The sequence below is a fragment of the Anguilla anguilla genome, chromosome 19, assembly GCF_013347855.1.
Source record: "Anguilla anguilla isolate fAngAng1 chromosome 19, fAngAng1.pri, whole genome shotgun sequence".
Classification (NCBI taxonomy): domain Eukaryota; kingdom Metazoa; phylum Chordata; class Actinopteri; order Anguilliformes; family Anguillidae; genus Anguilla; species Anguilla anguilla.
Genome location: NC_049219.1, coordinates 18,140,219 through 18,152,030, shown reverse-complemented (window position 1 = coordinate 18,152,030; position 11,812 = coordinate 18,140,219). Strand labels below are relative to the sequence as shown.

The 11,812-nt window shown below is 47.7% G+C and overlaps 1 protein-coding gene across 4 annotated transcripts in view; it reads right to left on the bottom strand.

The window, feature by feature from the left end:
* Window positions 1–4,608: 4,608 nt before the first annotated feature.
* cracr2ab (calcium release activated channel regulator 2Ab) overlaps window positions 4,609–11,812 on the bottom strand; it is a 14,480-nt gene continuing 7,276 nt past the window's right edge. For 3 of the 4 annotated variants that reach the window (XM_035401812.1, XM_035401813.1, XM_035401811.1), the window contains 14 exons: window positions 11,418–11,564; window positions 10,630–10,720; window positions 10,297–10,392; window positions 9,958–10,145; window positions 9,370–9,441; window positions 9,120–9,165; window positions 8,377–8,456; window positions 7,708–8,104; window positions 7,445–7,580; window positions 7,197–7,278; window positions 6,691–6,805; window positions 6,331–6,432; window positions 6,116–6,192; window positions 4,609–5,827 (listed from right to left, as the gene is read on the bottom strand). In XM_035401812.1, the coding sequence (XP_035257703.1) occupies window positions 5,734–5,827; window positions 6,116–6,192; window positions 6,331–6,432; window positions 6,691–6,805; window positions 7,197–7,278; window positions 7,445–7,580; window positions 7,708–8,104; window positions 8,377–8,456; window positions 9,120–9,165; window positions 9,370–9,441; window positions 9,958–10,145; window positions 10,297–10,392; window positions 10,630–10,720; window positions 11,418–11,564 (1,723 nt within the window). In that variant the 3' untranslated portion in view covers window positions 4,609–5,733. Of the gene's footprint in view, window positions 5,828–6,115; window positions 6,253–6,330; window positions 6,433–6,690; window positions 6,806–7,196; window positions 7,279–7,444; window positions 7,581–7,707; window positions 8,105–8,376; window positions 8,457–9,119; window positions 9,166–9,369; window positions 9,442–9,957; window positions 10,146–10,296; window positions 10,393–10,629; window positions 10,721–11,417; window positions 11,565–11,812 lie in introns of those variants that run through there. The other variant, XM_035401814.1, reaches the window with a different exon arrangement.

Genomic DNA, 11,812 nt, shown 5'->3' with positions numbered 1-11,812 from the left:
CACAGTAAAGAGGCACACGCAGTCCCACAGTAAAGAGGCACACGCACGCAGTCCCACAGTAAAGAGGCACACGCGCGCAGTCCCACAGTAAAGAGGCACACGCAGTCCCACAGTAAAGAGGCACACGCACGCAGTCCCACAGTAAAGAGGCACACGCACGCAGTCCCACAGTAAAGAGGCACACGCACGCAGTCCCACAGTAAAGAGGCACACGCAGTCCCACAGTAAAGAGGCACACGCAGTCCCACAGTAAAGTGTCTGAAATTAAACTTATCTTAAATATCAAGTTAACATTACCTTAAATCTGTGGGATGCAAGGTTATTTTCCATGCTGTGAGTGAAACATCTTCGTTATCACCATCCTTGCGCTTTTTCTCCTGTTTCCTCTCTTCCGATTGGTCAGAAACATGGCCGTTTCTCCAGCAGCAGACTTTGTCTCGCGTCTTAAATGGCAGTCTTCCTTTGTGGTTCCTACACTGACCCAAAAAAAAGCAATCTAATCCTGCAACTGTTTGCAATGCAGGACAGCACCAATGGGGTAAGGGTGCCATCTGCTGGATAAAATAAGGAAACGCGCTTCATATCTGTATTAAGCAGTTCATATCTGGTGGCCAGTACTGTTAAGACTATGACATGGCTTATTGGTTTTGTTCTTTTATTAATTTATTTTCTTTTACCTGGTATTATGTTGAGAATAATGCTTACAGCAAAGCTCGCTGATCAATTTGTATTCATTCCAGTAGTAAGAGATTGGAGACATTGAAATTACGAACCCTTCTTAAAAACACTTCAAAAGGTGGACTCTGCGGCAGCACTCTGAAGATACTGCACACAAGAATGTCTCGACTGAGGACACGCTTGAATTGAGCAGCCTGTATAGTACAAATTAATACAGCACTGTTAGTTTGAGGTGTTGAAGTCCATTTTTTTAAATCCTGTAGTTTCCAAAGTACATTTACACTGCAGCTCACACCTATACCAAGCACTATGTACTTTCAGTGCCATCTGGTCACACACTAACATGTCCCAGAAGCCAGGCTTGGCTGTAGAGGACAGCCCTCTCTACATTCTGAACGCAAAGGATTGGGAAGACGAGTCGTCCTTCAGCCCTGGAGCGGAGTTCAGGAGCAGCAGGATGGATCGCTGTAGGTCTGAAAAGCAGCAGGATGGATCGCTGCAGGTCTGAAAAGCAGCAGGATGGATCGCTGCAGGTCTGAAAAGCAGCAGGATGGATCGCTGCAGGTCTGAAAAGCAGCAGGATGGATCGCTGCAGGTCTGAAAAGCAGCAGGATGGATCGCTGCAGGTCTGAAAAGCAGCAGGATGGATCGCTGCAGGTCTGAAAAGCAGCAGGATGGATCGCTGCAGGTCTGAAAAGCAGCAGGATGGATCGCTGCAGGACTGAAACGCAGCAGGATGGATCGCTGCAGGACTGAAACGCAGCAGGATGGATCGCTGCAGGTCTGAAAAGCAGCAGGATGGATCGCTGCAGGTCTGAAAAGCAGCAGGATGGATCGCTGCAGGTCTGAAAAGCAGCAGGATGGATCGCTGCAGGTCTGAAAAGCAGCAGGATGGATCGCTGCAGGTCTGAAAAGCAGCAGGATGGATCGCTGCAGGTCTGAAAAGCAGCAGGATGGATCGCTGCAGGTCTGAAAAGCAGCAGGATGGATCGCTGCAGGTCTGAAAAGCAGCAGGATGGATCGCTGCAGGTCTGAAAAGCAGCAGGATGGATCGCTGCAGGTCTGAAAAGCAGCAGGATGGATCGCTGCAGGTCTGAAAAGCAGCATCAACATTGTTCTGCTGAGAGAAGCGTGGGTCCACATGAGCACTAGAGCCAGCCAGCCCTCCCTCTCCTTCAGACCTGGAGAGCACATATGCGTTCTCACATCTGGAACTGACAGGTGCAGCTATAGTCCTGTACCTGCCACATGTGCTGCTCACCTATACAGGCTAAATGATTGGTTTCTTGAAAACGGTTTCTTGGACTGATATGCTATTGAGAGTGACTTGGAAAATATGGTAATTTATTTTTAGTATTAGGTGTGTTTTCATCAAGAATGTTTACTCATAGATACTGTGTTTTAATTATTCAAGTCTGCAACAAGCATGGTAAATGTGAGGTTTGTCTACATAAAATTTGAAAATGATGAAAACACTGATGTATTTTATAATTTTTTTTTGCAATAGTTAAAAATGTGTACTACAATATACTGTTAGAGTCTGTGGTTGTAGAGTGGAGTTTGAAAAACCGTTGAGAAACCGTTTTCATGTAAAAAATGTTAGAAGCCGTTTTTTGGTACAGATGGATGCGAAATCGTGTTTATAATACAGCTGTGGTGAAATAAATGAATTATAATGTGTTTTAAGAATTTTATGATCAATGAAGTGTTTTTGCGGGAAAATTTTAAAAACCTTTTTTTGATATAGATGGATGCGAAATCACGTTTATAATACAGCTGTGGTCCAATAACGAAGTGGAATGACTGAAAATTACGTAACCTCCTGCTGTCAGAGCAAATCACCAAAAACTTGACATAGAGTCAGGTAAATTAATCAGTTAAATTAATCTGACATTTGTTTTACTCTGTTCTTGCAAAGCTTAACAATTCTCTTTAATATTATCTAAATGTAAAGCACTTGTAACCAGGGTTTTGAAAAGTGCAATACGAAATAAGTTATGTCAGATTGTTTAAATATGTAAATGTATTAAATATATTAAGACTGTCAAATATATTAAGACAGAAGCTGATAGCATCTGCTACCAGTGTGCAATAAAAAAAAATTGGCAGAGGTGAAATCATCATGATGGGCTACCTCTTTGATGTCATAGATGTGAATGCTGAGTTATTGCTATCTGATTTTGATTACATGATAAACAACAACATTGATGTGTAAATGGGACTAGTGACTTGTATTTTCTGTTTTAAAGGTCATCATCAGGATCTTGGAAAAGAATGAGGGCTTTAGCTGCTATCGGCCAGAATTTGCCGTGGCCCGTGGATTCCACCATTAAAGGCTGAAGAAATGTGATAGTCTTGATTGTATTTATTTTGGATGTTTGATTATAGAAAAATCTATTGTAACAAGTGGTTTTTGTCTCATTTTATTAAGCCTATTCAAATTTTGACATGTCTCATTGCTGCATGATTTCCTGAGGAATTATGATTCTTTGGTGTAGGCTACAACTACATCTGGGATTTAAGTGTCCACAGTTATGACTCAGTGTTTGAATGTGGTCAATCGTTATCTGCTTTTCGGCGACATGAAAGCGTATATTTAAATAGCGTTGGTGCATCTAATCCAGGAGTGAGATTTATACTCGGGTGACTTCGGTAAGGTTAAAATGAGCTTAATAAAAATATTCTAATTAGACATGAATACTTAAATTGTCATAAACTCATTGCTCATTAGAAGCTATCAGTCGTATTCCATGAGAAACACCAAACGCACCAAACGGATATATCGTAAAAGCAGACAAGCAGGTGTGAGTGTCTCCAGAGATGACAACTCCCTTTTAAAGTAAACAAATGGTGTCGTAGATGCGAGGGTAGGATGTCGCGGGGTCGCAGCATACTGAGACACTTCTAAAAACTAATTATAGGCCTACTGTAACGCTACAGTGAATATGTGTACATTTTACTAAACAGTCATTAAAATATGCATTGTATAATTTATACATTAAAAGTCATGAAGCCCGCATTACGTCCGGCTTATTGTAGACTACTGAGCACTAAGGGTGTTATCTTAACGTAGCTAAGTACCGCGTTGTAACCAGATAATTATTGACCGTTAATTAAAACTGGTAAGCAATCATTAACGACTCGATATACAAGTGGTAACATCGTAAACTCGTTTCCTAAATAATGGAGGCCAGGTGACTTCTATTAGTGGTGTAGAGGTTACGCAATTTCCGGTCCTTCCACTTTTGCATTGGGTCCACATGGAGGTGTCGTGATTCAAGTCCTCTCCATGGAGATCATACTGGTGGAGATTCCCCAGCTTTCTGCAGGCATGATGGTTCCCGTTGGTGCTTTCAAACATTCAGGCGCCGCTGTGTAGACCTGCATCCTTCTGAACGGAGAGCGCCCATTACAAACGCAGGTGAGCTTTCCTAATCCTGTCGAGAAATGTGACAGAACGTTTTCAATGAACTAGCTACACACCCTGAGGAGGATCAAGCATTTATCAACTCTGAGAAGGATGTGCGCTTTGTCACTTAGTTAGGTTATTAATAAGTGTCAGCACAGGTTCATTCTGCTGTGTCCTCATGAAGTGCAGTCTCCGGCTGGTCCAGTTTGCACCGGAAGTCTGACGTAGGCCTAAAAGCTGTCTGAAGGAATGCGTTTTTCTGGGACAGAGCGACAGATGCATCGCATATCTGAGCAGTCCTGTTCGTAATCATTCTGTCTGTGTCCCTCTGAGGGCCTTAGCTGAAGAGAGAGAATTCCTCACAGTGAGGTACAGTGTATATCTGAAACTGGCAAAAGAAGGAAATGAGTGCTGGGAGAAGATCCTGTTGGAGTGCTTTCAAGGGGAATGTGTGCTTCTGTGAGAAACAGGAAGGATTACATTGTGAGAGGCTGAAACAGGTACATGATGCTGGTCAGACGGACAGTGATAATTGCCATTTATTCTGACTTTAAGGATTATAAACACAAATTAACTTGTAAATCACCATATCACTCACAACAGTAAATACAATACACAGTTCATTCCAAACAGTAGGCCTACACCGTACTTAAATATAACACCCTGCAGACCTTAAATGATATGTTATTAATAAACATTTTTGTATGGAGAACTGTACATAATTAGGGACTTGATATGGAGATGATAGTCAAGCCAGCTGCATGGACATTCAGTGAAATTAGTGTGCTGAATTTCAAACAGTCCTTTTTTCTAGTACCGTTCTGATGGTTGTACACAATGAGAAACTTAAATGAACAAACCAATTTTGTGGATGGACGGACTGTTGAATGAATACCACGCTCATAAATTAATAGCCTAACTGTGTGCTGCTTTAGCTGAACTGTGCGTGCTGCTTTAGCTGAACTGTGCGTGCAGATAGTAGAGCTCTAAATTTGGTGTATGAAATTGATTCTGTTACTTGGATTTAGTGTTAGATTTTAATTCTGAGATTAACAGATAAAGAAATAGTTGCTACTTTATCAATCGACTACTGAAGTAGAGAAATTGATTGCAGATAAATACACAATTTGAGAATCTTTTGCTTGTCTTGTCCCCATTTGTAAAGTCCAGTCCTAATGTTCTGCATGTCACTGCTCTGTGCTGTAGCCACACAGGCTTTGTGCTCTGTGCTGTAGAAGGGTCCACACAGGTATGTGCTCTGTGCTGTAGCAGGGTCCACACAGGTATGTGCTCTGTGCTGTAGAAGGGTCCACACAGGTATGTGCTCTGTGCTGTAGCAGGGTCCACACAGGCATGCGCTATCAATCGCCTGTTCTCTTCACCTGGCAGTGCGTTAAGTGAAGCTAGCTCAGACATGAGTCAGAGGAAGATCCTTTATGTACAGTTTAACTGTGTTAGCCTGTGTGGCCTGTGTTAGCCCTGTTCTCCATATGGAAATGATCATGGCATGCTTTTTGGCTTCACTGGCTGTTCTGAAGCAGCCTGCTTTACTGCACACTGTGTGTGTGCGTGCGTGCGTGTGTGTGTGCGTGCGTGTCCGAGACTGGGGGAGATGTGACCGCAGACCGGGGGGGTCTGGGGGGGCTCTACTGTCTTGAGCAGCAGGAACGTTTTTTGGGGGCATCGCCCACCAACTGCACTGTCTTCTCCTTCTCTCTGTCCTCCTGCTCCTTCAGAATCCTGCGGAATCACACAGCAAAACACACTGAAATCAGATTATTTTACACAAGGCTTAAAATTAAATATTATGATTTTACAAAAGCAATGAACTGGTTAAACATGGAAAGAGGCCCTTTTTTAGTTTTTGTAGTGCAGTCTGGATTGTGGAGTGTAACAAACAGAAAGAGGGCGGTGCTTTTGAGCCTTCCCACAATGCACTCCTCCGTCCCTCTGATCTGTGGCCCTACACACAAGCCTTTGCTTTCCAGGTTGCTGGGTACTTACATAGCCAGGTTGCTGGGTACTTACATAGCCAGGTGAGTCATGGACTCTGTGACGTTGTGGCCAGAGAAGGCGCTGCACTCGTAGAAGATGAAGTGGGATTCCTAAACGCGGAGGGTCAGACGTTACAGAAGCAACATGCGCTCAGTTTATGAGGGGAAAACCTGTAATGAAATGTATCCGTTTCAAAATGGCTGCTTTCTGAGTGCGGTGCTGGTACAGCCCCTGCAGAGCTCACCAACCTTGGCCAGTCTCTCGCCCGCTCCAGTCTCCACCTCCCTTTCGCCTGGCCTGTCTGTTTTGTTCCCCAGGAGCATGATGGGAATGCCGTCTCCTGCCCCTTCCTGTTGGACAGACACAGAGGGCTCTTCCCAATTGCTGATTTTGCCTCCTGTGGCGGGGCGGGGCGGGGCGGGGCGGGATGGGACGGGCTGGGTGTGATGGGATGAGGTGGGGCAGGGCTGGATGGCGCTGGGTTGGGTGGTGCGGGGCAGGTGGGGTGGGGTCTGGACGCCGCTGGGTGGGGTCTGGACGGGGCAGGGTGGGGTGGTGCGGGGCAGGTGGGGTGGGGTCTGGACGGGGCAGGGTGGGGCTCGACTCACCCGCACGCTGCTCAGCCATTGCCTCACTGCGGTGAAGCTCTGCTCAGCGGTGATGTCATACATGACCACCACGCCGTCCACCTTGCGGAAGAACTGCTTGGTGATGCTGCGGTACCTGTGGGGGGGGGGGGGGGGGGGGTGAGGGGGAGGGGGTCAGCAGCGCAGAGCGGAACCCTTCTCACCCTGCTGTCAGCTACGGCTGCTCCTTCCCCCCTCCGGCGATGGACAAAAGTGAAATGCGTGAAACGAACTTTCTGACATGCGGCTGTCTGTGGTTATGGCACACAAGTCCAAAGTGGTGTTTAAACCGCACATTTTAAGGCTTACCAGTAATGGCATGTCTAAATAAAAATGTCAATGGGATGTAGCACAATGACAGAACTTTATAATCGTTTCAGACGTGGTGTCACAGTCTAAGGGACAGCTGTTTTCAGGCTAGCCTGAGTGTTTGAGCTGGCGGGCAGGTCACCTGAGAGGGGAGGGGCTAAACTCCTCTCAAAGCTCACCGTTCCTGTCCTGCTGTGTCCCACATCTGCAGCGCCACCTGGCTGTTCTCCACTGTTATTGTCTTCACACTGTAGTCAATGCCTGGGGTGGATGCAAACACACACACAAACACACACACACACACACACACACGCGCATGCGAACACACACAGAAAACTGCACTAAGGCCAGGACCCTTTACGTATCTTGATGTGATAACGCAGTTATGATGTGGTTTTATGGTGTGGTAAAGGACTGTAATACCCACCCACGGTGGCGATGGTGCCCGGTTGGAAACAGTTGTCACAGAAACGGCGCAGCAGGCAGGTCTTGCCCACGCTGGAGTTCCCCACCAGCACTACCTTGAACAGGCGGTCTGGTGTGCAGGTCACTGCCTCCTCCTCCTGGGGGGGGCACAGACACAGACACAGAGATGGGTGGGAGGGGGGGATAGGAAAGTGAAAGGACTTCTATGGTAAAATGGTGCTGTGATGTCAGTTTGCTCCTCCTGGCTGTATAGACTGTGCTTACATGCTGGATGGTTTCCTTGCCGACAGGCTGTCCCCTTGGAGATGGGGGAGTGTCCCTGCGGGTGAGGGGGGCGGCCCTGTGCCCGGCGGGCAGGGGGTGCAGTGGAGCATCCGGGGCGGTGGTGGCGGTGGCAGGACGGATGCGGCTCGTCTCCAGGTCAGTGCGCTCCTCTTCCTCCTCCTCTTCGTCCTCACTCCAGTCCTGCAGCTGGGCCTCGTACCCGGGCTGTAGCGGCTGAGGGAGGGGGTCTTCCTCGATGGACATGATTCGCTGCAGTGGCTGCTGGCCCCACCTGTTCCTCATGGCCCCGCCCTCCTGGCTCACCACCAGGTCCTGGCCAGTCGTGTCCTCTGAGCGCCACGTGCTGGAGGCCGGGGGTATCTCCTCCTCTTCCTCACTGAAGGGGAGGGGTGTTTTCAGATTTCACTGAACTGCAGCCCTCTCGTGCTGTCAGAGCAGTTAAAACGGCTCCACAGCTGTCCTGTCATGCAGCAGTTTGAGCTGATGCTCTCTCTCATATTCCCAGCTGTGCACTTTATAATACAGGTGGGATTCTAGATTTTATTGAAATAGTTTTTGATATTTTGCCAAATATTGGACAGACGCCGCTAACGCCCAACAGCCCCCGCTAACACCCGCTAACTTTAGCTTCTATGTGCAAAAGCCTACCTTCCTCTCTGTGTCCTCTCTGTGCTTTTCAGAGCGCCTAAACCAGGCCTCTGCTTGCGCGAATGTTTTTTCTGCGAATTCTGAAGAGAAACCAAAAGCATGTCATCCGGGCGTTATGATGAAGCAACAGCAATACTAACAATAGTTTTTATTATTGATTAATAATATAATATAGAATTACATGTAATTACTGGATGCAAATAATGCTCATCATCATTAATTAAAATGTGTTGTGAATACAGACACATTAGCTTATAGCTCTGCATTTATTATTAATGTCTGCATCATGTTTGTCTGTATAGGAACAGGCAGCAGCCCTTATAGATGATATTTTAGTCTGTTTTAGACAGGGTCTTGTCTGAAGGTAATTCCTGCACGTTGCCCTCCCCGGTTACAGGCAGGGTTCAGTCAGTGAGCTGAGGATTCCTGCACGTTGCCCTCCCCGGTTACAGGCAGGGTTCAGTCAGTGAGCTGAGGATTCCTGCACGTTGCCCTCCCCGGTTACAGGCAGGGTTCAGTCAGTGAGCTGAGGATTCCTGCACGTTGCCCTCCCCGGTTACAGGCAGGGTTCAGTCAGTGAGCTGAGGATTCCTGCACGTTGCCCTCCCCGGTTACAGGCAGGGTTCAGTCAGTGAGCTGAGGATTCCTGCACGTTGCCCTCCCCGGTTACAGGCAGGGTTCAGTCAGTGAGCTGAGGTGTCCGGCTGTGTGAATACAGTCAGCTGCTGCACATTAGCACTTACCAGGTAGCACACGTCCCGTTCGTCTTGCAAGTGTTTGTTCATTTCCCTGGAGAGTATTTAGGGGGAAAGACATGTTAGAGGTGCAGACAGTTTTATAGAGCACTCTGATGTACCTCTTCCTGCAGCTCGGTCCTAAGACCCACTGTTAAACCACTGCATTACTGCTGAATTACTTTATTATTTTCCACAGTGATGGTGTCATACCCCATGGAGTCCAGCAGGTGGCAGCACAACTGTGTGTTTGCTTTACCTGAGGAGCTCTAGCTGTTTGAGTAGAGTGGCTCTCTCTCTCTGCATCCCCTCTGTCACTCTGTACAGCTCCCTATGACCAAGAACAGGGCAAGATTCACTCACACTGTCCGCTTCCAGTGTGACTGTGTGTGCATGAGTGGTCCAGTGTGACTGTGTGGGAAATATGGTAAGAGTGCAGTCAGGCATGCAGGGAATGATGGATATTAGGGAGCAGCAGGGACAGAGTGAGATTAGGGAGCAGCGGGTACAGAGTGAGATTAGGGAGCAGCAGGGTACAGAGTGAGATTAGGGAGCAGCAGGGTACAGAGTGTGATTAGGGAGCAGCAGGGTACAGAGTGTGATTAGGGAGCAGCGGGTACAGAGTGAGATTAGGTAGCAGCAGGGTACAGAGTGAGATTAGGGAGCAGCAGGGTACAGAGTGAGATTAGGGAGCAGCAGGGTACAGAGTGAGATTAGGGAGCAGCAGGGTACAGAGTGAGATTAGGGAGCAGCAGGGTACAGAGTGAGATTAGGGAGCAGCGGGGACAGAGTGAGATTAGGGAGCAGCAGGGTACAGAGTGTGATTAGGGAGCAGCAGGGTACGCACATCTCTCTCTCCTGGTGCAGGCGAGAGGACTGCTCCTGCAGCACACACAGCTGCTCCTGGGTGAGGCGGAGCTCCTGGCTGGTGTGTCTGAGCTCCCTCTGCAGCCCCTCATTGGTCTGTTTGAGTTTCACGTTCTCCACCCTGCTCTCCTGCTGTTTACTCTGCAGCTCCTGACACTGCAGGTCCAACTGCGCGCACGCACGCACGCACACACACATGTATTCAGCACATACACAAACACACACACATATTCAGCACATACACACACACAGAAGACAGGGGGCAGTGAGATGTGAGATGGCGTGGCGGGGGCGTGGCTGGGGGGGTATGGCTGCTCACCCTCCTCTCCTTCCTGAAGAGCAGCTGCAGCTCCTGCTCCTTGTTGGTCAGCTGGGTCTCCAGGTCCTGTCTGCGGGACAGGAAGCGCTCTGAGTCCTGCACAGACACGGGTAGAGAGCATGATGGGAAGGAAGCCATGAGCGGGGGGGGGGGGGCAGGGGGCCTGGGGCGGGGGGCGGGGCTTTTAACCACAGGGACCGGGGGCCAGAGCTGACCCTGACTGCAGTTTAAAGGCTCTTACTGACCTTTGACCTTTCAGTTCACTGCAGGCCATATATCGATTCACATAAGGCTACTAGCAGCCTTCCTGGTGTAGAGTGCATGTTCTTCTACCTGCAGGAGCGCCCTGTCCTTCTCGGATGTGATCTGCAGTTCCATCTCTTCATACAGGCGCTGAATTTCATCATCATGTGTGGCAGCTTTCCTGCACAAATCAAACAGATTTTCACTGTAAAAATATATTTCTGTCTGTTCTAGCTTCAATAAATTCCTATTTAATTTTTTTTTTGTTATATTTTATATAAATTAAGAAATCAAAGTCAATCTCTTTGACTCTCTCTCTTTTCAGCTTTAGTACGGTAACATTGGGCATGGGAGATTTGAAAAAACAGTCACATGAATCCCATAATGCCTTTCTTCCTTCAGTCCTCGGGTTTTAGTGGACCCATTAGCCAATCTGCAGGCAGCACGTGTGTGTATTTAGGCCAGGGCAGCCTGACTGTGGGCTGGGAACATTCAGCTGTGTGTGCAGGAAAAACTAAATCGATGTGAAAATAAATCATTTTATTCCCATTGTGTACTGGACCAGTCAGCGTTAGCTTGGCCTCATGTCTGGTTTCTGTTGCAGTGTGGCAGCAGATTACTGGTCACTCATAAAGGATAACTGAGCATTCTATAGGGTATTACCCTAAAGCCCCCCCCCCCCCCCACAATCACCCCCTAAAAGAACTGCTCTGTGAAATTAGCTGTTGTGGATGCACTTTGAATCTGAAGATGTTTGGTTGGGCAGTTATTCTTTTGAGTAAGAAAGATTGTATAGGTGAACCAGATGGTCAGCTCTCTCTCTCACACACACACACACACACACACACACACCTGCTCAGACACGTGCACACACGCACCTCTTCAGGGCACTCTCCATGTCTCTCTTCTCCTGATTGGCCTCCTTTATCTGGTAGGTGACCCGGGCCAGGAACTCCTCGAAGTTGGAGAGAAGGTGCGGCTCGTCCCTACGCACCTGGGCCCAGAGACTGCGCACTTCCCCAGGGCTGGAAGCACAGAGGTCAGAGGTCATGGGTCATGGGTTATGGGTTCGGTGTGGAGGATTGGGGGAGTGTAACGGAGTGTGCTCTGGGCAGCCCTTCCCTGCAAACAGTCATTTCTGAAGGAGGCTGCAAGAAATAGTTTTAATAGAAATTACAAGAAACCTCATTAAAAAATAATTACAAGAACATGCCATTCAGCATTTGAATATTGGTTGAATATTTTGTCTCTAATTTTTCTCAAGGCTTTTTGA